Source organism: Beta vulgaris, chromosome 4 (assembly GCF_026745355.1).
Source record: "Beta vulgaris subsp. vulgaris cultivar EL10 chromosome 4, EL10.2, whole genome shotgun sequence".
Lineage (NCBI taxonomy): Eukaryota > Viridiplantae > Streptophyta > Magnoliopsida > Caryophyllales > Amaranthaceae > Beta > Beta vulgaris.
The window spans coordinates 48,362,525-48,390,165 of NC_079205.1; the positions used below are offsets into that span (position 1 = coordinate 48,362,525).

At 37.2% G+C, this 27,641-nt stretch overlaps 2 protein-coding genes across 2 annotated transcripts; both read left to right on the forward strand.

Moving 5' to 3' along the window:
• Positions 1 to 3,665: 3,665 nt before the first annotated feature.
• LOC104890917 (sterol carrier protein 2-like) lies at positions 3,666 to 4,278 on the forward strand. Its single transcript, XM_010676532.3, has 3 exons — positions 3,666 to 3,796; positions 3,910 to 3,971; positions 4,085 to 4,278. The coding sequence occupies exons 1-3, from the start codon at positions 3,666 to 3,668 to the stop codon at positions 4,186 to 4,188; spliced, it is 297 nt and encodes a 98-aa protein (XP_010674834.2). The 3' UTR covers positions 4,189 to 4,278.
• A 6,550-nt stretch (positions 4,279 to 10,828) lies between these two features.
• On the forward strand, positions 10,829 to 15,232 carry LOC104890916 (probable serine/threonine-protein kinase WNK9). Its single transcript, XM_010676531.4, has 7 exons — positions 10,829 to 11,314; positions 11,439 to 11,476; positions 11,687 to 11,914; positions 12,029 to 12,249; positions 13,052 to 13,209; positions 13,357 to 13,798; positions 13,893 to 15,232. Exons 1-7 carry the CDS (start codon positions 11,240 to 11,242, stop codon positions 14,957 to 14,959), a joined length of 2,229 nt encoding a protein of 742 aa, XP_010674833.2. The 5' UTR covers positions 10,829 to 11,239; the 3' UTR covers positions 14,960 to 15,232.
• Positions 15,233 to 27,641: the final 12,409 nt, after the last annotated feature.

A 27,641-nucleotide genomic window follows, 5' to 3' on the forward strand; every position in this document is an offset into this window, starting at 1 on the left:
TGTGTTTGTTCATATGTTAGGTACATTTGGTCATATGTATGTTTATTGTGCGTTTGACACATATTAGTTGTATTAATACATGAATTCTGGCCTATGTTCAATGTCCTATTAACATGTATTAGCTGAAAACATGTTGGTTTATATGTTTGTTGCATTCAGTCACATGTTCATTTTTTTGTGTTTGTAATATGTTTAATGAAATGATATGAATTAACGATGGGTTAATTATCATATATTTGTCTACAATGTGTGATTCATGTTCAAATGTTGTTTTAATATGATTATATGATGTTTATATAGTATTTAAACGTAGAAAGTACAAATGCGTTGACCAATGTTCATTGTATTATTAACATGTATTCACTAAAATCATTTTACAAAGATTCTCATTATGTTTGGTCATATATTCATTGTGTGTATAGGAACAAGTTCATTGTATATTTAAAATATATTCGTTGTGTGTTTGAAATATTATGTTTATTATATTATAAACTTGAATAATTTGGTTTTACATATTGTCCTTTTATTTCTTGTATCAATTCAGTTCACTAAGATCAGACAACTAAAAATATGTTACGGTATTGAGATCTCACAAATCAAATCGATCAGAAAAGGGTGGAAGTTTAAGAGTAAGTATATCTTCTTAATTGACTCAATAGTATAAGTTAGCAATTGATGATTTTTAAGGCTTTGATATTCATATGGGACATACTATATTATATTGGTTACATTTATGTCTTTAGGTACATATTGCATTTTGAATTTACCATCTTTTATAATTACTATTTTTTGGATATTTATATAACTATTCAATTGGAATCATTATATAGTCTTGCAGATAGTATGTTTTTCATTTCAAAATCATATTTGTTCATTACAAAAGAATAATAACGCAACATATATGTCCATAACAATGAACATGAGTAATTTGAAAGAACATTTGAATATTTGAATGAAAAAACAAACAATTCAAATTAGTAGTAGGCTTAATGAACTGAAAAATGAATAACATAAACAATAATCGATTTGAAACATATTTTGAATCTTGAAAAATTCGTATATATTCTATATTTTGAAAATCAGCTGTAATTTTAAATTTCTAAAAATTTGTAAACATATAAATTTTGGAATAATTCAAAAATATTCATTAAAAATTGCAACTATTCATTCAACAATAGAATGTGTTTATTGCACAACGTTTTTGATCTGAATCAACTAGATGTCTTTTGTTTTAAAACATTTTGATATTTGAGTAAATCATTAATTTAAATTATGTAATCGCAATTGTTTAATCAACAATAGCGTGTGATTCATCATATTATAATGCTTATTGGAATAAACCGGATGTTGTTTCATTTGCCGCGTACATGGGATGAAATGTTAATGAAAGAAAAATTGAGTTGGATCATTCAAAGGCTAAAAAACATAATAAAATGGTACCATTTTGTATCATGCGCACCATGATCGGGTGCAACCACGTACACCTTGTATTACCACTGCAAAAATTATTCATAGGAGATGGATGAAACTTGCTCTTAGTAGCATTAACACCTTACTCAGATTGTTTTGTGTTGGTTCATCTTCTCGTCTGACTTATAACTCATTATTCATATGTTAATAAGCTTACTTTTTGTTTGAAAATTCAGAGTTTCTTTTTCTTTCTTCAGTAACTCCTCCATATATACTAATAAAATAAATGTGTCTTGCAGGTAGATTGATTTGGAAATTTCATGATACATTAATGTCACTTTTTGCCGTACTCAATTAAAATTGTTCTTGAAAGTCTGTGCCTCCATTACTAGCATAGTTGGTTTATTAGCTTGTAGCTTAGAGGTTCTAACTTCTAAGTTTATCAGATTCAATCAACATCTGTACTTCTATTCATCACCCCAACATTACTTAAAATCGCCTCAAAAAAAGATGAAATTACATTTATAACCTTTTCTTTTTTTTCTTAAATCACCACCACCATCCCCCTCCTACCAAGCTGCCATCACCACCACTCACCTCCTGCCAGGCTACCACCACCACCACACACCTTTTGCCAAGGCTGCCACCACCATAATCCGCCTCCTACTAGGCCGCCACCACCACCTCAACCAGCAGAACCCACCACTCGACCCCCACCAGCAGCCCCCTCTCTCACCTCAAATTTCAAATTTGGGTTTGTTCGTATTCGTCGGCCTTTCTCTCACCACCATCGCCAATCCAGCTCAACACCATGGCAAGATCATTCGAACACCATGGCTAGATTTCTTTGCATAAATCTCAATTTTTTTTGGGACCATGGGGACGAACGTCCCGCCCGTACGCTCCACCCATGGCCCTAACGTTGGGCCTGGACGTTCGGGCCATGGGTGGAACGTCCAGGCAGGACGTTAGCCCCCATGGTTCCAAAAAAATTCGATTTTGTTAGTAGGTTGGTGGTGGTGGAGGTGACGGGTGGCAGAAGGACGTAGGTGATGGTGGGTGGTGAAAAAAGGAGAAGGATAGAACGGTCCAATAAAATAGTCCTGGGGCTATTTTAACTAATTTTGGGGTGATATTTAACAATTTCCTTTGACAACAGTACCAACTGTTATCCAGTATACTACCTTCCCGACCAATTATTAGTGTCTCATTCATTCACATCTCCTCTATCACCTCCACCTCCTCTATTACCTTCTTTTGAATAATCTCAATTCACATATATATATTTCCCCTATTCCACCTCCTTAACAATCTCCATTCACATCTACTTGTCTTTACTTTTGTCACATGATGTGGCACATGGATCAACAATTAGCTTCTCTCCAATAGCCGATACATCTTTATCAACTAAGAGGCATATACTTTAGCATTTGGCAATTATTAGTTATAATCCTATACTTTTTGTAATATTTTAGTTGAACCATTTCGTTTTTCACATTTGCCGATACACTTTTTTAAACATCAATATCTATAATTGCGTATAAGTAATAATCATACAAACTTGATACCTCATATGTTCTATTTTAAATGAAACATAGGGGACTGACATGGGAATTTAAGAAAGGATAGAGATAAAGAGAAAGAAAAAGAGGGACTCATGTGATGAGGAGAGAGATAGATAAAAGTAAATACCAAATAAAGTAGAATTTCATAACTACAATAATACAAACTTTTCTCTCGTAATAATAGAAACTTTTAATCATCTTTAAATAATACAAACTTTATATCGAAATTCCTCCAGTAGGGCATGACCGTTTCAACTTGTTGTAGGAGTTCACTAGCTGATGTGGCACTAATAAGGCCACGTGTTGTTATTTCATTGGGAGATTTTTTTTTTTAAAAAAAGACTTTTTCCCTCCTTCCCCTCCATTGATCTTGTTCCCCCTTCCCACCATGGCCACTGCCCTGCCTTTCCCCTCCCCCTTACCCCCACCCTGCCCAATGGAAAGACACCCCTTCCCTCCCCGACCCCAAAAATAACTATCACCACTATTTTTCTCTCTGTATTTTTTCTCATAAACCCTACTAATTTTTCTCTGACCTTCAACAATGGCAGCTTCTTCACTTTCTCTAAAACCTTTATTTTCTTCTTTCACCTCTTCTGTACCAATTTCAATTTCGTTGCCCTAATTTCATTCTCTTTAGTATGACTCAACCAATAAACACTTGGTTGCGACATTTCATCAAACATGTAGATGGCGGACTCCGATCAGCAACTGAAATTCGATGCTTTGTTAGAACAGATGAAAACCCATCTCACTACTGATGTCGACAAAGAAATCACCAAGAAAGTTGGTCTTGTTTATCAACTCCACATCGCACCCAAGGTAAAAAAAATGCGTTTGTTTTCTTTGAATTTCGGGGTTTGATTCTTCAATTTTTTTTTCTTAATTGGGAGGAAATTGGATTATTATTGATGTGGGATTTTCTCGATTGTGTGAAAATTGGGTTTAATGAGGTGATTTGCATGGTCGATCTTAAGAAGGGAGAGGTTAAGAATGGTTAGGGTTTTGTGATCAAATTCTTATGTTTTTTTGGGCACTAAATTTCTTAATTTTCAGCTACCAATTTTTTTGAACTTGCGAAATATGATAGTGGGTTTTGTGAAAATTAGGGGCATTTTCATTCAAGGATGAAGATTTTCTTAAGATTGCAACTGGGAAAATGAACCCTCAAATTGCTTTTATGAGGGGTGCAATGAAGATTAAGGCAACATAAGTGCTGCCCAGAAATTTACTCTTGATATTTTCCCTAAGCCTGCGAAGATGTGATATAATACCTCGTTTCGGATGCAAGAAGATGTTATGAAGGGAAAAGAAAATATGATCAAGATAAAAATTGTTGAAATTTTGGGGGTGGGGCTGGCTGGGTTTGGTGTATTTCGGGGGCTTCTAGGGGGTGGTTTGGTGGTGGCTGTGGGGTGGAGGAAGGGTTGAGGGAGGAGGGAGAAAGAAGAAATATCATTTTGTAAATTTTTTTTTACCTGTTTTACAGTTTGCAAGTCAACTTGACCTACTAGAGGAATTTTGATGTAAAGTTTGTATCATTAAAAATAATCAAAAGTTTGTATTATTGCGAGAGAACGGACAAAATAAAGTTTGTATTATTGTAGTTAAAAAATTCAATAAAGTAACGTCTCAATTATTTTAAAGCGGCTTAAAATGGTAAGTGTTTCATCTATTTTAGAACGTAGAAAGTATTAAAATCCTTGCATTGAGACAAATCTAACAAGACCTCACTTGACTATATTTTTTTTATATAACGATGTGAGATAGCTTAATAAAATTAGTTGGTGAATAGTGTCAAAAAATAAATAATGCAATTAAAAAAACAGAAAAAAGTATGTTTATTGTAATGGGTCGATTGTATCTAAGGAATCATAACTAACATGAACTATGACTTATATGTGGATTTTTTAAATTTTGTGAAAATTTTGTGAGCATTGAATGAATGTTGGATGGGTCGGATGAATCTTATAACAATTGTGAATTATTGTTGACCATCATGGCATAATAAAAATGTAGGTTATGTTGCCATTTAGGGCTTCCATGATGCAGTTTATGCTTTGAAACAAAGGTTGTTCAAAATGTCGTGTATATGCATCAATCGTTGTATTTTCTACCTTCAATATGTAGTTGAATTGTTGAAGCTTTCACCGACTCATTCATAAGAAGCTTGTAGGAATTATGTGCCTTGAATTTGTTCAACGGAATGCGGTCGAAAAGGCATGTTCGCAGGGCCACCCTATCGGGTCGGCCAGTGCCGCCCGATCGGGCCCAAGTTGAAGATGTCAGCAGGCTAATTTACAGGACGTAGCCACTAGCCAATACTTTGTTAGTGAACCACATAAATCTGTTGTGCATTTTTCTTTGTTTTACATTCGATTATTTGTTCTTTCGCATATTTGTTATATCAAATTGGTATCAGAGCTTCGTGTTCGATCAGGTTGAGAAAGATGTCTGGGATGAATGTGAAAATTGATAAAAACACTAGAAGGAACAATTTCAGTCTGTGACAAATCAAAATGCGGGCTTTACTGAAGCAACAAGGGTTATGGGCACCGTTGACAAAGAAGTCAACAGATGAGTTATCGCTTAGATGACCACTCTGGAGGAGAAGGCTAATTCAACGATTATGTTGTGTCTAGCTTATGACATAATCACTAAAGTCGCAGAGGAGGAAACTGCATCTGGTCTGTGGTTGAAATTAGAGAGTTTATATATGACAAAATCTCTAACCAACAAGTTGCTTTTGAAGCAACGTATGTTCAGCCTGCGTATGAATGAAGGTACACCTCTTAGAGATCACCTAGATCAATTAAATGCAATATTGCTAGAATTGCATAATATTGATGTTAAGGTGGAGGATGAGGATGCTGCTTTGATTCTGCATGTTTCTTTACCGTTATCATATGAAAATTTTATGCAATCTTTCATTGCTAGTAAATATTTTGTCTCCCTAGAAGAGGTTAGATAATCTCTGCATGCTAGGGAATTGTGCCATAAGGCATCTGGTAGGTTATGTACAGATAATTAGGCTTCTGGATTAGTAGCCAGTAGTGATAACGGACATGGTAAAAAGACTTTTAAGAAATGTGTAAAATCTAAAGAGGGTCCTAAACCTAAAGATATCTGTAATTACTGTAAGGAGAAGGGGCAGTGGAAAAAAGAATGTCCTAAAAAGAAGCATCAGGGAAATAAATCTGGGTCTGGTTCAGCTGTTGTTGCAGTAGAAAATTTGAATTCTGAGGATGATCTTGCTTTAGTTGTTATGAACAAACATATTATAATGATGTGTGGGTTCTTGATTCTAGAGCGTCGTATCATATGAGTCCTCGTACGGAGTGGTTCACTACTTATGAGCAGGTAGATGGAGGTAGTATTTCAATGGCTAATAGTGTAGTTTGCAAGACAATTGAAATAGGCTCTATCAAGATCCGGACACATGATGGTACATTCTGCACTTTGAATAATGTTCCACAAACGACCAAGAATCTGATTTACTTAGTCTGTTAGACATAAGGGGTTCTGTTTTAGAGGTGGGTAGAGTTGTGTATGTCTACAAGGGTTCAAAGGATGTATTGAAGGGGGTCAAGTGTGGTACCTTGTATGTTTTGCAGGATTCTACTCTCTCAGGTTTAGCTGATGTTGCTTCGTCTGAAATTCAGAAGTAGGATATGATCAAGCTATGACACTTGAGACTTGGGCATATGAGTGAGAGAGGGATGCAAATCCTCTCTAAGGCAGATCTTCTGGTTGGCCATAAGGTCCCAAACCTTGAGTTTTGTGAGCATTATGTTTTTGGAAAATTGCATCATAGCAAATTTCCTAAGGGAATTCATAGAACAAAAGGTACTCTGGATTATATCCACTCTAATTGTTGGGGTCCTTCAAGCGCGGAATCTTTGGGAGGTCATGGGTATTTTATATCCTTCATTGACGATTTTTCAAGAATGACTTGGTTAATTCCTATGAAGTCAAAAGGTGAAGCTTTCAAGAATTTCAAGCAGTGGAAGGCACTGGTGGAAAATCAAACTGGGAAGAAGATCAAAAGGCTACAAATTGATAATGGTATGGAGTTCTGTTTGTCTGAGTTCGATGAGTTCTCAAGACTTAAGGGATTGATAGGTATCATACTGTCATCAATACACCACAGTAGAATGGTGTAGCAAAACAAATGAATCAGACACTTCTAGAGAGAGCTTAGTGCATGCTCTCTAATGCTGGGATGACTAGAAGGTTTTGGAGAGAAACCGTTAGTACAACATGTTATCTGATCAACCGTCAGTATAACATGCTATCCCAAAACACCATATGAGATGTGGTCAGGTTAACCTGCAAATTACTCAGATATGTGAGTTTTTGGTTGTAATGTTTACTATCATGTAAATGAGGGTAAGCTGGAGCCAAGAGCCAAAAAGGGAGTGTTTGTAGGGTATGGGTAGGGGTGAGCACAACCGGGCACCCAGTAGAATTTCATAGATCCGGACCTAGACCCGGACCTAGTGGGTATTAAAAATCTGGAATTGGAATTGGAATTGGAATTGGTCAAATCGGGTCCTAAATTTTTGGACCCAGACCCGTACCCGGTGGGTACCAAGTCTAGAATTGGGTACCCAGTTGTAAGTTTAACAACATACTAAGATGGGCCAATTGAGCTATAAATTTTTTTAAAATAGTTAGATGGGCCTAAAAGCCTACTAAGTACTAACTTTTTACTTAACAACTATTATCCTATTACCAATTCTATATGAGTACAGGAAAAAAACCAATTCTAAGTACCCGGTCTTAGACCCGCTCCAACCGGGTACCAAGAGCTGAAATCGGTCAACTGGGTACCCACCCGGTACTGGGTCCGAAAAAATTCTACCCATAATTGGAACCAGATGCAACTGGGTCTAATTTTTTTGGACCCAGACCCGGACCCAGTTGGATTGGGACCGGGTCTGGATCTGGGTACCCGAAATTTCTGCTCACCCCTAGGTATGGGGATGGGGTGAAAGGTTATATAATTTGGTCACCGTATGAAGGTAGGGTTATACTGAGTAGAAATGTTGTCTTTGATGAAAATTATATGATTAACCCAACGTTGAAGTCCATTGGTGTTGTAGATAGTGGCAGTGTTGATAAACAGGTGGAGCGCCAAGTCACTCATGAGGAGAGTGATGATCAACACATTGATTCCAAAGCACCACCATCTTCAATACCAAATAAAGAGGCGCCTAGCCTGGCTCGGGAGCGTCCTGATGAGGAAAATTTTTGGGAAATCCCCAAACAGGTATGGTTTTGAAGATATGGTGGCTTAAAGCACTGCAGGTTGCTGAGGAGGTGGATGTCTATGAGCCATCTACATACATGGAGGCAGTTACATGTATAGAGTCTATTCATTGGCTTGCTGCAATAGGAGATGAGATGGAGTCACTCTATAAGAACGAGACTCGGGAGCTTGTGCCTAAGCCTCTGGGAGAAAAATTGTTACCTGTAAATGGAATTTCAAGAAAAAGGGGGCATGACATCTGTAGAGGGGGTTAAGTATATAAGGCTCGACTGATTGCAAGAGGATTCACACAAAAGGAGGGCGTAGACTACAATGAGAATTTTTCACCTGTAGTCTGAAGTACTTCCATCAGGGTGCTACTAGCGATAGTTGCACATCAGGATTTTGAGCTTGAGCAGCTAGTTGTGAAAGCAGATTTTCTGCATGGAGAGTTAGAGTAGCAGATATACATGGCTCAATTAGATGGTTTCCAGCATCCGAGGAAGAAAAATTGTGTTAGCAAGTTGAAGAAGTCCTTATATGGGCTAAAACAGTCTCCGAGGCAGTGGTACAAGAAATTCGATAGCTATCTGATGAAGCTAGGCTACAACAGGAGTTCATATGATTGTTGTGTGTATCACAACAAGCTGATAGATGGATCTTTCATCTACTTAGTGTTGTATGTAGATGATATGTTGATAGCTGCTAGGAACAGGTCGGATGTTCAGGAGTTGAAGGAGCTTCTTAGTGCTGAATTTGAAATGAAGGATTTGGGTGCAGCTCGAAATTTTTTGATTATGGAGATTTATAGGGAGAGGGCTCAGAAGAAGCTTTTCCTTTCATAGAAAGGCTATATTGAGAAGATATTGTCAAGGTTTGGCATGTCAACAACAAAACCTATAGATACTCTAAGTGTTTCCAATAGTCATATGTCCGTTGCTTTTGCATCTAAGTCTACTGAGGAGAAGGAGTACATGAGTCGGGTTCCTTATACTAGTGCAGTAGGGAGCTTGATGTATGCTATCGTTTGTACTAGGTCGGATCTTGCACATGCAGTCAGTGTTGTTAGTAGATTCATGGGTGATTCTGGTAAGGAGCATTGACAGGTAGTCAAGAGAATTTTTCAGTATCTTAGAGGTACATCAGATGTTGGTCTCATTTATGGAGGTAATATAGCATGTTTAGTTACAGGTTTCTCTGATTCTGATTATGCTGGGGATGTGGACGGTAGGAGATCTATGACTGGATATGTGTTCACTATTGGTGAATCTGTTGTGAGTTGAAAAGCGACTTTGCAGCCTACAATGACCTTGTCTACTACTGAGGCAGAGTATATGGCCTTGACAGAAGCAGCTAATGAGGAAATTTGGTTAAAGGGACTAGTCAGTGATTTGGGTCTACATCATGATCAGGCGACAGTGTATTGTGACAGCTTGAGTACAATATGCTTGGCCAAGGATCAAGTTCATCATGAGAGGACTAAACATATAGATGTTAGGTATCATTTTCTTAGGAGTGAGACAAATTTGATCTGGTTGTCTTTCGGGGCAAATCCTTTTGCAGGGAGAATCTGGGCGTTGTGATTAATGCATTTGTTATCTGGTTGTCTGGTTTATTATGTGAAGATTCAAGTGAAGGTGGAGATTTGTAGGAATAATTATATGCCTTGAATCTGTTCGATGAAATGCGGTCGAAAAGGCATGTTCGCAGGACCGCCCGATCGGGTCGGGCAGTGCTGCGCGATCTGGCCCGAGACGAAGATGTCAGCAGACTATTTTGCAGGGCGCCCAATGGCGTCGGGCGTGTTTACCCGATCGAGCGTCGTTAGCGAATTACGATCGAGCGAGGTCGCCCGATCGGACCCGCATGCAATTTTGGGTTTGGGAAAATGTCGCCCGATCTGGTGGATGTCGCCCGACCCTATTGGGGAGATGTCTCCCGACCCAATCGGGCGGTAGTCGGAAATGACGCGGAAACATATTTTCCTAAGTGGGGTATAAATAGGTTTTAAACTAGTTATTTTATACCAAGAATTAAGTCTTGATTACTTTGTAATCTGGTTTTCCTCATATCAATAAAATATTCTCTCTCTTTGCTCGTGGATGTACCCAATACCTTGTTGGTGAACCACGTAAATCTGTTGTGCGTTTTTCTTTGTTTTGCATTTGATTATTTATTCTTTCTCACATTTGTTATAACAAAGCTAAAGCCCTCACAAACTCATAAGTAACTAAAAAGGACCGCGACTTATGAATAGCTAATAAACCAGCACCTACTAAAAATTCAGCTACCCATCGTAGAAAACACCTAGGAGTAATTCACATCCAAGCTTTACATAAATACAAGTCTACAAAATTATTTTTTTGCTCAACACTAAAAATGATAATCTCTTTTTTGACATCATTTCAGAAAATCTTCCATTGTGGTCCAAACACTTCACGGATCTAGAATCAAATACCAGCAACACTAGCCTTAATAAAAAACAAGAAGCAATAACTAGCATTCTAGCAATACTACAACATGTTAGTGGGACCAACCCTTCATTTTATACTATAATAATCACTCTCATAATTTGTAAGAAAAAAGGTACATGAAGTATACATACACTTCCACGGAAGTTTAAGAGAGAGAAAAAAGGGATTATAATTTATAACCAAACACACACAAAATTAAAACTGATTCACAACTTCTTTCTTTCTTTCTCTCTCTCTCTTGCTTGTCATGTTCCCTGGTTGGAGGTGGGTAGCTCTGTAAATGTGTTGCATAACGTTGTTCTTTTCTTTTCTCTATCTTCCTTTTTCTCATCACATGAATGATTGATCCAACTCTAGATAAAAAAAGAAAATAAGTGGGTATTTCTAATTTGTGGTGTTAAAGCTATAACCTTTTTAGTAGGGGAACCCAAAAATCCTTTACAAAACAATATTTTAGTTGTTACATTTTTGTAGATAAATAGAAGAAAAATATTGTCAGAAAAAATACAGGTTTGAAATTGATAAACAGTTATTGGAGAATGAATGGTTTTTCAAATCTTGAAGATGAGTGTTCTGAGTTCGTGGAAGTTGACCCAACTGGAAGATATGGCAGAGTAAGCAAAAATAATGACAGTTTTTTTTTTTTCTTTTTGATTTTTTTTTTAATTTTTCCCATTTTGAGCAATAATTTTCTGGTTTTTAATCCTACTTTTTGCTTTTTCTGGGATTTTTGTGCAGTACCATGAAATCCTTGGGAAAGGAGCTTCCAAGATAGTGTATGAAATCTGAACTTGTACTCTTTAATTTCATCAATAATCATGATACCCTTTTCATTAATCTTGCTAATGAGTACTAATTCGATGTAACTACTCATTAAAAATCATTTTTTTCAGTTATTGGGTAATTTTTATTAGATGGGTATTTGCTAGATTTGTAGATTGATTGGATCTTAAGTCATGATTTATTTTTTTTTGTTATGTTGACAGTTATAGAGCATTTGATGAGTATGAAGGTATAGAAGTTGCTTGGAATCAAGTAAAACTTTATGATTTTCTTCAAAGTCCAGAAGATCTAGAAAGGTTGTACTGTGAGATTCACCTACTAAAAACATTGAAACATAAGAATATTATGAAGTTCTACACTTCCTGGGTTGATACAGCTAAAAGGAATATCAACTTTGTTACTGAAATGTTCACTTCTGGCACTTTAAGACAGTAAGTCATCTTTTGTCAACTTCTCTAAGTTCTGAGCAATTGGATTTTTTTTCAATTTTTATTGTGGACAATTTTCCAGTTTTTTTATTTTTTTGGCATATTTATTTTGATTAGGTATAGGTTGAAGCATAGGAGAGTAAACATCAGGGCAGTGAAGCACTGGTGCAGGCAGATCTTAAAAGGGCTATTTTATTTACACAGCCATGACCCACCAGTGATTCACAGAGATCTTAAATGTGATAATATTTTTGTGAATGGTAATCAAGGGGAAGTGAAGATTGGTGACCTTGGCTTGGCTGCAATCCTCAGGAAATCTCATGCTGCTCATTGTGTCGGTACGCGATTGCTACCTCTATCATCTTCCTATCATAGCTCTTTGTAGTTTTGTCTGTTCTTGGATGGTCTGGAGACTTGTGAACTTATTTCCCCGAAGTGCCTTCTGTGACACCGGGTTGTCATTGTTTTATGTATGTATAGGGAAAGTGATGGTTGATTGGGGTATGTTAGTGGACTACCTAAACCCTACGGCTCACTGACTGGTTTTCATTAGGGTGGGTGATAATCAAGCTGAGTTCGAGTTTGGGTTTGTTTGGCTCTGCTTAAAAAATCTAAATCAATTCTTGGCTTTACCTGCAACTCGACTCGAGGCTCAGCTGAGCTCCTTATGAGCTTGAGCAACAAGTTGCAACAAAGCGAATATTTATATTGCTAACATAGTCTGTCACTTAAGAAACTTTGCAAGCATTTTGTGAAGAAGTGGAACTATTTTTTAGGTCTCTAGCTGATACTCTGCAAGCACTTGCTTGCTAAGGTCTTTAAGTTTTGACTGAGCTTAGACAACATACAAGCTGAGTAGCTCATGAGCATACTCAGCTTCTTGTTTTCCCTAGTTGTCAACATCAGTACTCTTGCTGTTTGTTTTGTGTAATTTGACGCTTCATTTCTTGAGATTGATCAAGTTGTACTTCAATAATTGAGGTAATGTTATATATCATGCAGTTGTGACACAGCTAAATTTGACGTGATTTGGTCATAAACTCATAATAACTTCTAGAGTTTAGGGAGTACAGAAGTTGTAGGTTTGATTACGATAATATAAGACTTAATGGTGTGTTTGCACAATTTTTGACTATTCAGGAACCCCGGAATTTATGGCCCCGGAAGTCTATGAAGAAGAGTACAATGAATTGGTTGACATATACTCATTTGGGATGTGCATACTGGAAATGGTGACTTTTGAGTATCCATACAGTGAATGTTCTAATCCTGCTCAAATCTACAAGAAAGTTATATCTGTAAGAAATCTGTTCCTACAACAAAAACCTATCATCTGATTTCATGAACACATCCTCTTTTTTATCTCTACATTTTTTATGCTTTCAAGAAGGGACTCAAGCTGCCAAGCACATTCTTACCCATATTCATATGCTACTAATTTTTAGGGTAAGAAGCCAAATGCCTTGTACAAAGTGAAAGATCCAGAAGTGCGGCAATTCATCGAAAAATGTCTGGCAACTGTCTCATCAAGGCTCTCAGCAAGAGAACTTTTAAATGACCCATTTCTCCAAATTGATGATTATGAAGATGATTCTAGGTTAACTGATTGCATAAGTGAATTTGATGGTCTTGGTTCTTTAATCAGACAACCGTTCCTTGAACATTACAACAGTCTCAGTGACAGCTCTTATAATAATGGATACTCCAATGGCATTGATTTGGAATCCTATGAGTGTGGGTATAATCCCAGTGAGATTGAGAGCTCTGGTATCGAGTTATTTGAACAACAGGACGATGACCATTCTCCAGATGTTGACATAACTATTAAAGGGAAGAAAAGAGAAGATGGCAGCATCTTTTTACGACTTAGAATAGCTGATAAAGAAGGTCCTTCTCTCACTATTTATTAATGTTTACACCATTTTTTATTTATTTTTGTGCTTGTTTGAATCTGAACATGTCAAATTATTTCTTCCTACAGGACGCATACGGAATATTTATTTTCCTTTTGACATTGAGTTGGATACAGCTTTAAGCGTTGCAACCGAAATGGTTGCAGAACTTGAAATTACTGACCAAGATGTAACTAGCATTGCTGATATGATTGATGGGGAGATAGCCGCTTTGGTACCTAACTGGAGAAAAGGTCCAGGATTTGAAGAAAGTACTTGCTTTTCTGATATGAAATTGTGCCAAAATTGCGCTTCTACCCATACCTCGATTGGTTCTTTGATGGATTTTTTGTCAACCAACCCTGGAGCCTTTAACCCAACATTTTTTCAGTGTCCTAACGGTTGTGCTGCTGCTATTCATGGACGGTTTGAAGAGATCACTTTTCAAGTTGAAGGGTCTGAGTCTGTGCCCGAGCATCATGAAGTTGAAGCTTCAAAACTAGCCACTTCATGCCAAGATAATGGTGCTAATCACTCTGAAACATGCGGTCGTTGTGAAGCTCCAGAATGTAGCTCACTTGGCTCAGGAGGAATCCATTCTGATGAAGAGCATGAAAAGTTAGCACAACCTAGTTTGCCCAAGGGTGAAAATCGAAGAAACTTAACCAAACATCTTGCAAGTTCACATTCTTTCACATTTGTCCCCGACTCATTGCACAATCCCCTCACAAATGATTGTGAAAGTGAAGTTCAGTGGGAGCTCAGATGGCTTAAAGCCAAATACCAACTAGAGTTGAGGGAAGTCAAGGATCATCAGCTCGGGATTTCATCGAAATCTTCAACCCCGCGATCCTGTCATGAAGGCGATCAACATCAAGCAGATGACACGTTCTCACAATCTTTACACCTTAATCTATTATTAGAACACGAAAGAAGGATCTTGCTCTCAGAGTCTGAAAGTGTAAACAATGCAAAAAGTGAAGATTTTTCAAAGAGCTGCCCCATTTCAAGAATCCAAAGGGTTCGAAATTGCGAGGCGATGGAAGGTTCCTATACCACACAACATTTGGGTCATACAAAGAACTTCACTGGTTCACTGTTACCAAGTGCTCTTTACAGAACTACATCACTTCCTGTTGATGCTGTTTATATATAATTATAACAGTGAAGTGTTTATATGATTCTTTTTTATCCACTTTGATACCATTATAGAGCCTGTATAAACATTTCAGTATCCCCATTTTTGCTCAGAAATTGGGTGGAGTTGTGGTAGCTATTTATGAGACATGTAGTCAACAATTTTTTTCTGAGAGACTTGTAAGATCTCCAGGGTAGCAATTTGGGTCCATTTGGCATCCATGTACATTACTTATTTACCTTAGATTCTAAGGCTTAGATTAGTTAAAGAAATACCTACTTTTATGATTCATCGTCTCCCAAAAGTTAATATCTTTTCCTTTCTCTTTGAATGATTTCTTCCTCTAGTAGAATTGTCCTATCGTGTTCGATAGTGTGGTAGCTATGTCATGGTGGTGGATGCTCTTACAAACGCAAAATAAAACTTTACCAAGACTTCATCTCGAAACTAATTGGCAATGTAGGGCAGCTGCACATATATCACTAGTCTTGTAAACTTGAAAATTGGACAGGTAAACAACAACGATAGCCTCTAGCACTAAACATCTAATAGAGACCACATACTAGATACTACTATACTTGCATAATTAAGTGCCCTAGACCAGAAGTTTGAACAACTCATTAGAGCTCTTATTTCGTGTTAACATTGAGAGAAGAATAATTTGGAGGGACACAAATTTGCAATAGGCCTTTTTAGGTGGGTGTTTTCTTTTTTTCTTGTCTAGAAACTAGAATAAAACAACTCCAACAAATGATTTTCAATCTTTTAGTGCGAAAACTCATATAAATGGAGTTTAACAAGAAGAATTATTAAATTGAAAAGTGTTTATAATTCTAAACACAACCATGACACTTAAGAAACACCCTCGGGACGATCCTAGATGATAAAAAGTTTTTCGACATATTGACTTTGAAATTTTTGTTGGTGTAAGAGTGTCAGATAATTAACTCAACCAAGAGTTTAAACGAATCATTATATCTCGAAGAACATTTTTATAATTTATCATTCCCCCAGAATTTCGATACCATGTCAGAAGACCAACTCAACCAAAAAGTTAAATTAGTTCCAATAATAGTTTCATACGAGAGTCACAAATAACAATGCTATAGAAAATATTGAGCTTGGATAGGCGTCTCATAGTGAGATGCCAAAATGACATCTCACAAAAATTTGGTACCAAAACTAAGTCAAAGTGGTACTAAAATAGTGTCATTTGATATCAAAATGTAACCTTGGTACCAAGTTGAAGTTTGGTACCAACCAAAATAGAGTTGATATCAAATGACTCTATTTTAATATCAATTTGACTTAGCTTTGATACCAATATCTTTATGAAATGCAAATATTTTCTCGAAAATATTTGATGGTAGATCTTCGATATCATTATTCAACCCAAGTCTTTATCACTATTAATTATCCTTTCAGAAAAAGTAGATATAGACAACTTAATTTCATAATCCATGAAAAATCAATGTAAAGTCAATAGTAAGTTGAAAGGTCAAGATATATTTCATAGAAGGAATATATATTAAAAAACATGAGAAGGGGAAAATTGATAAGAATATTGAGGTGGACACCATACTAAGGCATAAGGGACACATTATGTAGATTTGTTCTTTCCGCAGCCCATCCCTACAAACAACCAAAGAAGAAAGCAAAATCAAAGGTGGCTTTTACTTCCCATGTCCCAAGCCAAAAAAACCCCCTTAGTTGGCCTTGAGTAAGAGGTTCTGCATTAAAGGACAATAGGATGACGAGATTGATGAATCTTAATTTTTCTTGGTTGTCATATTTACAAGGACAAAATTATTTTCCTAACCGTTTTTTTTTATAAAATAAGAGATATTTTGGACCTTTTTACTCATAATAATTTCATAATCATGATTGATGATAGAACGTAAGAGATAATATGTCAATCAACGAATCTTCTGTGTAGCACGTATTTGAAAAAAGCAATTAATTATTTTAAGACATAACTTTCAATTTATATAAGTAAATCTAAAAAATTATAAGAGAGTGTTAAAGAACCCTAGAGCAATTACATGGAACCCCTATATATCGACTCCTAATATTAATAGATAACCCTGGAACAAATAACTTTAATGTATAACGTAAACAACTTTGAACAATCATAAGTAACCTTTACTATGTTAATAACCCCAATAATTACATGTAAATCCGAATATATTAATTACTCCCTCTGTTTCAAATTATAAGGCATTTTAGCTAAAAAAATTTGTTTCAAAATATAAGGCGCTTTACATTATCAATGTAAAACTAAATGCAATTTTATACTATCAAGATAAGATTATAGGTTATTTTCTATTATCAATACAATATTTAATGTCAATTCTTATTACCTATGCAAATCTAACTAAAACTAACTAAATTCTTAATATGCGTAAAAGTAATTTACATGTCTTATAATTTGAAACGGAGGGAGCAGTAACCTCAAAATATACCGTATTAACCTCATCATATATGAACTAATTAATAGCACTGTTAACTAATGATGTGATCAGCCACGAACAGAACTCGACATACGTCAATATACCTTTTTTTTTCCTTAGAACAGTTTGGTAAATATGAGGTCGTCCAAAAATATCATAATTGTTTTTATAAACATATTTCTTGAAGATTTTAGCCAATCATAGAAGATTTTTCAAGATGGCCCCACCAAAAATGCATCCAATTTCATGCATTATGTTCTACTTGCAGCATGGCTCATCCTATGGACCCACGTAGACGGGGGTCTTGTGCACTGAGGCTAGATCATGGTCCACATTATCATGGTCCTCCACATGCTCACGATTTTTAATTAGACTGTCCTTCCATGCAAACTTTGTTGAATATCAATAATACTTCATTATACTTACATCATATGTTAACGTTTAGGTCACTTGCAAATCTTCCACTTCACCCTCCAATCTCATACTAAAATTTCGTCTATGGAAATATTCCTTTCATATATACGATGTCGTCAAACAAACTTGAGATTGAATATCCTGTTTGCTAGGTTGTTATTTAGAAAAATATTCATTATTTATATGTTTTCATGCAAGTTTAGAATTAGTACTTAGTATAAGGGCCTGTTCTGGCATAAAACAACTGAACTGAATTGAACTGAAATGAACTGAACTGAAGTGAACTAAATTGAGTAGCGATATGTGAGAGTAAAAGTATTGTCTAGAGCTGAACTGAACTGAATTGAACTGCTGAATTGAACTAAAATGAACTGAATTAAACTGAACTGACCTGAGAATAAGTTGGGGAGAACATGCCCTAAGTACCTTAAAAAAATTAATTTTATCGTATTTTTTTTTCGATAATTTGTTTGCCTTTTCATTGTATTCATAAGTTCGGTACATCAATTACATTGTAACTTCTTTAGACAATGAAGGTACCATGGTACTTCCTCATATCTTGCTTACATAAAACATATTACACTGAGTTATAGCCACGCAACAAATTCATCAGTGCGACGCAATCCTTGTTTTGCTAGTGTGTCCGCCACTACGTTCGACTCTCTCCTTTTATGAGTGATGATCACTTGCTTCTCCGCTTTCATGGCGTTTCGGATAAAATTCAGGATGAAGTTTAGGTTCCAAGGGCCCCCCTTTTTTTCTTGGCACCATCTAACTGCGTTGCTTGAGTCGGACTCCACAATCAACATGGAAGGGCTGAATCTATTGCAGCTGAGAGTGATTTTTAGAGCTCGGTGGATGGCAAGAATTTCCGCCGAATTGATTTCCATGATCGGTATGGGGGAAGAGAACACACATACAAATTTTCCGTGATGGTTACGCAACACTCCTCCAATGGCAGCTTTTTGTGAAAGTAGTTGGATTGAGGCATCTACATTCCATTTCATGACATTTATTGGAGGGGGACACCAAATTGATGAAAGGTCCAACAAGGACCCAGTGGCCTTCTGAGCTCTCGGCTGTGAGTGTGTTTCGGCCCATGAGAGGCACTTTGGGTTATTCACTATCTGTTGGTAAGAGTAGGAAAAGGGTCACCCCACCCTTTTATCCACCAACTCATTCGGAGGAGTATCATTTCTTGCACTTGAGCTTGTGAAGAGATGGTGTTGGAAAAAATTCTGGAATTCCGCTCCTTCCATATAGACCACACGATTATGAATAGGCTAGCCCTCCATACTTTCTTAAAAAATTCCCCTTTTAGAGGTGGATGCCAATTCAGATACAATTGGTGCAAGGATCCGGGAGTGACCCAACTGCATTCCCAAATGAGAAGCCACCATGCCCAAATACCCCATGAGAATTTGCAGTGTAGTAAGAGATGCTCACTAGTCTCGCATTCAAGGGTACAAAGTAAACACAAAGAATCGGTGTTGGGGATGACTCCACACGAGATAAGCTTCATTTTTGTGTTAATTTTCCCCAATATCGCGAACCATGTAAATAACTCAATGTGGTGAGGCACTAATCCCCTCCACAACCCCTTGATTTTTATATTGTCTGTCATACATGATAACGAAGCTAACTCCGTTGTGGCGGACTTCACTGAGTATTCGCCCCCCTTTTGAGGCTTCCAAACAAAAGAGTCTTCAGTGTTAGGGGATAATACCACTCGGTCAAGTAGGCCCAATAATGATTGTTCTTCAGCCAAATCTCTCGGCCTTAGATCTCGTTTCCAGTTGAGGCACCATCGCCAGAGGTGGCCATCCCAGAATCCAAAGGAGGTGATTTTTGCTTCCGGTGAAGGAGATAATAAAAAGAGCCTTGGATGCAGATTCTTTAGAGGTTCATCACCCACCCAAATGTCATGCCAAAAAAGGGAATTTGACCCATCTCCAACCCGCTTTCTTACCTTCGTTTTGGCCCAGTTGGCGGTGTGAGGATTCTGTGAGATTGCAGCCACTATCTTCCTCCACGGCCCACCATGATTCGGGGTAGTAAGGTCTGGCAAAGCGAAATTAGGCCCATATCCGTATTTAGCTTTTATTACCTGTTGCCACAAGGAGCTCGGATCATTTACCAACCGCCATATCCATCTGAAAAGGAGGCCCAGATTTTTGTGCTTTAGGCTTCCAATGTTGAGCCCACCGAGAGATTTTGGTAGCTCCATGGTATTCCAAGAAACAAGAGGAATACCTTTTTTGCCATTGAAACCGCCCCATAGAAATTGTCTCTGTAGCTTGACAATTTTTTCAATGACCCCTTTCGGGATTGGAAATAATGACATATAATAAATCGGCAAACTAGTGAGAGAGGCCTTTATGAGCGTGAGCCGACCACCGATGGATAATAAGTTCCCCTTCCATGATTCGAGTTTCTTTTGGAGTCGATTGATGATCGGGTCCCACAATTCAATCCGGGATAGATTGCCACCGATGGGTAGTCCGAGGTATGTGAATGGGAATTTTGCAATTTTGCAATGTAAAGAATCTGCCATAATGTCAAGTTGCCTCTCTTGAATGTGAATACCCAGTAAGGAGGATTTGTGGAAATTAACCCGGAGCCCGGAGGCTTGATGAAATAATAGAAGCATCCGTTTTACATTCATAAGTTGTTGAGTATTTGGAGGGCAAAAGAGGATGGTGTCGTCCGCGTATTGAAGGTGGGAGATTGAAATCCCATTATTGCCGATTTTTATTCCTTCCCAAAGATTTGCAGAAATTGCTTGTTGAATGAGCAAGCTGAGAGATTCTACCACCATATCAAAAAGGAAGGGTGATAGCGGATCCCCCTGGCGTAATCCGCGTTGCAGTTTAAAGGGTACGGTCGGGGAGCCGTTTATCAGAATCGAAGCCGACGCCGTCATCACACAACTATTAATCCACTGCCTCCATCTCGGTGGGAATTGCATTTGTTGTAGGATCCAATCTAAAAAACTCCATGAGACGCTGTCGAATGCTTTATGGAAGTCCAGTTTGAGTATGGCCGCTGGAGTTTTGTTTCGTCGACACGAGTCTATGAATTCGCCTGCAATAAGCGCCCCATCAAGGATTTGTCTTCCTTGAATAAAAGAGGATTGGCACGGGCCAATTAGGTCACCCATCACCCGCTTGATTCGGTTGGCTAGAAGCTTTGTTATAATTTTATAAGTGCATCCGACCATACTTATCGGTCGGTAGTCACCGAGTCCACTGGGATTGTCAACTTTCGGTATGAGGGCTATGAAGGCGTTGTTACTACCCTTGGGCAGTTTGGCTGATAACCAAAATTCATTGACAGTGGTGTAGACATCTTGTTTGATTACCTCCCATGCTTCTTTGACGAATTTAAAGTTGAAGCCGTCCGGGCCTGGTGCTTTCGATCCATCACATGATTTTACTGCGGCATCTACTTCTTCGGGAGTGAACTGTTCTGTTAGCATATGTTGTTGAGCCGAATTAAGAGTTCGAAAATTTAACCCTGAGAAGGTGGGTCATGAGTGGGATTCCTCTTTGAAGATTTCCTTGAAATAAGAAACTGCCTCACTGCATATGTCATTGGGGTTGTTGATTGTGCTGCCGTTGACTTTCAGTGATTCAATGGTATTTCTTCTGCGTCTCATGGTTGCAATAGCATGAAAAAATCTGGTATTTTTATCACCTTCTTTGAGCCACTTGGCCCGTGAGTTTTGGGCCCAATATGTCTCCTTTCTCTTCATCCACTGCCACAATTCAATTTGAGCGGTTTTCCTGCCATTTAATTCTTCCGGATCAAGAGCTCTCGTGTTTGCTAATGTGTCGAACTCAAGGATTTTGAGTTCCAATGCTTCGATATTTTCATCAATCACTCCAAAAATCTTGGAGTTCCAGCTTTTCAGATTGAGTTTAAGATCTCGAAGCTTTTCCGGTAGTGATCCATTCGAACTTCCCCATGTTTCAGATATGATCTTTAAGCATCCCGGGTGAGAGAGCCAACAATTCTGGAAGCGGAATGGCCTAGGGCCCCAATTGATATCATGCGTGCTGACCAATAACGGGCAGTGATCCGAAATTGTCCTCCTCAGGATGGAGAGTCTAATCGATGGCATGATGTTGAGCCATTCCGCGTGTACGAATAATCTATCTATTTTACTCTTTGATTGGCCTCTGTACCATGTGAACCATCCATTCATGGAGGAGATTTCTGCTACCTGCATGTCCTGCAAAAAAGATTGGAAATCTTGTGAACCGTTAGTAATAACTCTTTGACTGCCCCTTTCTTCCGGGGATAATGTCTCGTTGAAGTCTCCCAGCAAAAGGGAGGGTAGTTTGTGATACTTAAATCAAATCAATCCAAAGTGACGCGTTCATGTAATTCTAAGTACCTATCTAAACAATATACGAAATTACAAACTTGATGAAAGTAAATATTTGTGACAACCCACATGTGTTTTAGGATATGCGTTCTTTAGTTGTTGAATTATACCTCAAATTTTAATGGACAACTTTGATGAGAAAATTAGTATAATTCATCTTGTTCGCAGCTGTGGATAAACTGTATGTTCTTTCATGTGCACAAGGTGCAATGACGTCACTTGTTAATGTACTTTGTAAATTACTGATGCATAAGTTACACAGATAACCGATATTCGTGTCAAGGTTCACTCTATTCATTTAATATGATTAAAATCTTAACATCACGCAAAACGCATTTACTACTTAAATGTTAAAATTAAAAAAAAAAATGAATTCATCATAGACCTTTAAGAAAAGAAAAAGACACACACAATTGCTTCATAGTTTAATGCACATACCAATTTGATGCATGTATCATTTAATGTAAGGATGCATATAGCAGAGTCCAAGTACGTCTAATAATGTGAGATACCAAATTTGGTAGTTCAATGTGAACAAGTTTAGATGCACTCATTGTGAACCAATAACTAAACCCAGAAAACAAATTACTAATATACAATTGTCCTCTAGCTCATGCAGAATTTCTTGCAATTATTAGATCAATTTTTTTTTTCAAACACAATAGATATGTATCTTCTTCTCTCTCACTGAACTTGAAATGTTTCTCACTCCAGATTACATGATGACGAATTCATAATAATTGTGCAAGATATATAGTACAAAATCATTTTAATTCTCGTTATCCCAACAAACAGCATAAAAAAAAGGTATGGCATAATTATCAACAAAAATTATTAAAAGAGACTATCTAATTTTAATATAAAAATAGACATAGTCACTAAATGAATTAAATTAGTCACCGAAAGAAATTAACCTAGTCACTATTGGGTTGATTCTCTTTTTAATATTGGGTTTATCATTGCCTAATTTTAATTTAAAAATTTGCGGTCTCTTTGAAGACAAACACAATTATGAATGTAAAACATTTAGGCAAGGAAATATATATATATCATAAGTTGCTAATGTGAAAATTAAACAAAAGAAGTATTATTTGTTTATCTATTATTATTATTATTATTATTATTATTATTATTATTATTATTATTATTATTATTATTATTATTATTATTATTATTATTATTATTATTATTATTATTATTATTATTATTATTATTATTATTAATATTAATATTATTATTATTATTATTATTATTATAATATACTACTAGAAAAACGATAATGTTTTTATTTCTCCATTCCCATATGTTAATTAATTTTTCAATTTTAATTTGATAGTAGACAAATAATATATCTTGAGTATCACTCTCTTAGGACATAATATTTCATATACATTACAATTCTACATGTATTAACTATTAGAGTACTATTGTATGTAAAAGGATAGTATGGGCTATTACTAGTCGTAGGCCTATATATTATAAACACTATATATATTATATGTCAATTAAGGTTAACCTAATCAGGTTAACACAATTATTTTCCACACTTGTGCATGGTATCAGAGCCAGGTTAAAATTATATTATTTTTTTCCTCTGGCCCGCCGCTTGCCGCCCACCACCATGGATGCCGCCTCAGTCGCCGCCGTCGTTCTTCCGTTGCCTCGTCCTCCACGACGTTTCATCATTGCCTTTTTTCGACCACTACGCCGCCTGGGTCCTCCGTCGCTGGCTACTTCAGTAAGCAAGGTGTCTACCCTCTTCAACCCATTATTGTCCTTACTGGGTCTCTACTTCCTACCTTCCTAGCCACTAAGGAGTCGGGTGTAGTTTTGCATGCTCGTCTTGGTCATACCACTTCTAGTATCTTAGGATCTTTATGTTCAAATAAATCTATCACATGTACTTCTAAGTTTCATGATGATTGTGTTGGCTGTAAGTTAGGAAAAATACATCGTTTACCTTTTGATTCAGTTGAACATGTTTCTCCATATCCATTATATGAAATTCACAGTGATCTTTGGCAATCTCCTATTTTGTCAAATCAATCATATCGTTACTATGTTGTGTTTGTTGATGATTTCTCGAGATATTCATGAATTTATCCCTTACATCGAAAATCGGAAGTTCATTATGAATTTCTTGTGTTTCAAAAGATGGTTGAAAATCTCTTTAATTGCAAAATTAAGATTTTTCAAAGTGACGGGGGTCGGGAATTTGATAATTCTCCTCTTCCGCACCTTTTCGTGACCATGGCGTAATTTTTCAAAAATCTTGTTCCCATACTCAAGCTCAGAATGGTGTTACAGAACGCAAACATCGTCATATTATTGAAATGGCTCGTACTATGATAATTCATTCTGATTTTCCTGCTGAATTTTGGGTTGATGCATCATACATTGCCACCTACACCATAAATCGGTTACCTAGTTCGGTTTTAGGGGGTGTTTCTCCTTTTGAAAAATTGTTTCATCATTCTCCTTCCTATCATTTTCTGAAAACGTTTGGTTGTGAATGCTTCCCTTTGTTCATGGATTCTAAAATAAACAAACTACAATCTAAGTCTAAACCTTGTGTTTTTATTGGATATGCATTGGATTATAAAGGTTATCGTTGTTTTAGTCTTACTACCAACAAAGTCTTTGCTAGTTGTCATGTTCTTTTTCATGAACATAAGTTTCCTTATCGCACTCTTGTTGGGTTCTAAATCCACGATGTCTTATACGTCGCCCCTGGTATTGAATTTTGATTGGAGTCCCACGAATGTAGCGTCTAGCGCGACCTTGTCTATTCCGGGTATGTCGAGTTCCCCTCCTCCCCAAGTCGTCCTCGTTCTCGTTTCCCCGATCTCTCACAAACGCCCGCAGGGCCGCTCCCCTCTCCCTCACATGGATCTGCTCGGCCCGCTGGCAGCTCCTCGGACCTTGATCTGCCAGCTAAGGTTGGGTCTCCTGCCTCGCCCACTGCTTGCCAAGCTCCCGTTAGGCCTTTCCCCTCCCCTCCTTCCTCGTCTGCCTAGCTCGCTGAGGACCCAGCTCCCGCTGGGCCTCCCCACTCACCCTCGTTAGCCTCTGTCTGGCCCACTGAGACTCTAGCGCGCGTTGGGTCCAGTGCTGGCCTCGTTCCAGCATCATCGACGCTTGCACAGACCAACTCTGGCCCGCATGTGGATGTTGGCCTCGTCCAGCGCGCACAAGGGCCCTCACTCATTTTTGTTAGCACCGCCCCGTCTCCTTCTGTGTCTCCCTTTTCCCTGGTTTCTTTGTCTAGTCCAGTTGTCCTGAACCATCACTCAATGGTTACAAGGTTAAAAGACGGAGTGTCCAAGCCTAAAGTCTTACTGAATTTAAACACTAATGTTGTCGAGTCTGAACCTACTAATTTTAAACAAGCTTCTAAAGACTCACGTTGGCGTCAAGCTATGCTTGATGAATATAAGGCTTTAATTAATAATGATACACGGAAGTTGATACATCGCAACTATGACAAGAATTTACTTGGTTGTAAGTGGGGTTATCGGATTAAATACAATTCTTATGGTTCTGTGGAGCGGTTCAAAGCCTGGCTCGTCGTTTTTGGAAATCACCAGCAGACAGGTATTGATTACTTGGAAACCTTTAGTCCTGTTGTTAAGCGTAATACTGTTCGCTTAGTTCTTACTATTGTTGTTTCCCTTAAATGGTCTATTCGTTAACTAAATGTCAAAAATGCTTTTCTTCATGGTTTTCTTCATGAAGAGGTTGCTATGCGTCAACCTCTGGGTTTTATTCATTCATCTAAACCTACTCATATTTGTCGTCTTCGTAAGTCCATTTAGGGTTTGAATACAAGCTCCTCGAGCTTGGTTCTCTCGTTTCAGTAATTTTCTCTTATCTATTGGTTTCAAGTGCAGCCATTGTCACACTTCAATGTTCACTCTCAAAATTCATGGTCATCTCATCATTCTCTTATTATATGTTGATGACATTGTCCTTGCTGCCCTCGTTACAAAATTCATCTCTGTTCTATCTTCTCAGTTTGCTATGAAGGATTTAGGTGTTCAAAGCTATTTTCATTATTTCTTAGGTGTTCAGGTTGTGCATACTCTCTCTGGTTTATTTTTGCCTCAAAATAAATATGTCTCTGCTTTACTCCGTAAATTTCATCTTCATACTGTTAAAACCAGTTAGCACTCATGTTGCCTCTAGGGTTATTACATTATCTCTTCTTGATGGAGAACTTCTTGCTGATCCCATAGATTATCGTAGTATGGTTAGTGCATTGCAGTACTTAACTATGACTCGTCCAGATATTGCTTATGTTGTTAATATGGTGTCTCAAGTTATGCATGTTCCTCGTGCTACTCACCTTTATGCTGTGAAAAGAATTTTTAGATATCTACAGGGCACTTTAGATTTTGGTCTTTTCTTATATAGCTACAGTTCTCCTACTGTTATTATTGCCTACTCTGATGCAGATTGGGCGGGTTGTCCTGACACTTGTCATTCTACTACTGGTTATACTGTTTTCCTTAGGAAGAATCTTATTTCCTAGCGTTCAAAAAAGCAATGCACTGTCTCTAAATCCTCCACTGAAGCTGAATACAGGGCGGTTGCCTACATGGCTGCAGAAACTATTTTGCTCAAGCAACTTCTTGCTGACATTGGACATTTCCTTCGCCGTCCTGTGATCGTGTATTGTAATAATGTCTCTGCTACTTATCTCACTGCTAATCCCTATCATCATGATCGCAACAAACATATTGATGTCGATTATCATTTTGTTCGCGAAATGGTTACCAATGGAGGTCTTATTGTTAGACATGTTCCTACTCAATCTCAGGTTGCTGATATTTTTACTAAGGGTCTATCTACTGATTTGTTTACTAAGCATTATCGTTCCAATCTATCCGTTGTTTCACCCCGTAAAGATTGAGGGGGTGTATTAGAGTACTATTGTATGTGAAAGGATAGTATGGACATTTACTAGTCGTAGGCCTATACATTGTAAACACTATATATATTAAATGCCAGGGTTAACCTAATCAGATTAACACAATTATTCTCCACACTTATACATTAACAGATAAAAGTATGTTGTAACTTGTAAATATGAAGTCGACATTTTATTGATTGAAATTATAAAGGAAAATATCAAAAATATAAATTGCGTTTATCTTTTTGTAATAATTTCAGCTATGAATTATTGTGTATTTGATCTTAACTATGGTGGTATATCATGAAAATGATAAGTGGCTTTTAAGAAAAATATATTTTAGACGACATATACCTGAATTTTTTTTTTTAAAAAAAGACATATACCTGAATTAATGCATGATAATATATCAAACTCTATAGCCCTAGGTAGAGGGATATGGAGGGGGTAAAAATTAAAATAAAGGAAAATACTGACAAAACGAAATAAATAGAACATGCTAAAAATAAGTCGATGGGGACTTAAAATCAACTA

What these genes read in the sequence shown, in the direction of transcription:
- LOC104890917 (XM_010676532.3), top strand. Translation starts at nt 3,666, where the DNA reads ATGGCGGACTCCGATCAGCAACTGAAATTCGATGCTTTGTTAGAACAG. An exon ending in CAACTCCACATCGCACCCAA is followed by an intron (nt 3,797 to 3,909) that starts GGTAAAAAAAAT and finishes TCTCGATTGTGT; the next exon opens with GAAAATTGGGTTTAATGAGG. An exon ending in GAAGGGAGAGGTTAAGAATG is followed by an intron (nt 3,972 to 4,084) that starts GTTAGGGTTTTG and finishes TGTGAAAATTAG; the next exon opens with GGGCATTTTCATTCAAGGAT.
- LOC104890916 (XM_010676531.4), top strand. Translation starts at nt 11,240, where the DNA reads ATGAATGGTTTTTCAAATCTTGAAGATGAGTGTTCTGAGTTCGTGGAA. An exon ending in TCTACAAGAAAGTTATATCT is followed by an intron (nt 13,210 to 13,356) that starts GTAAGAAATCTG and finishes ACTAATTTTTAG; the next exon opens with GGTAAGAAGCCAAATGCCTT. An exon ending in TAGAATAGCTGATAAAGAAG is followed by an intron (nt 13,799 to 13,892) that starts GTCCTTCTCTCA and finishes TTCTTCCTACAG; the next exon opens with GACGCATACGGAATATTTAT.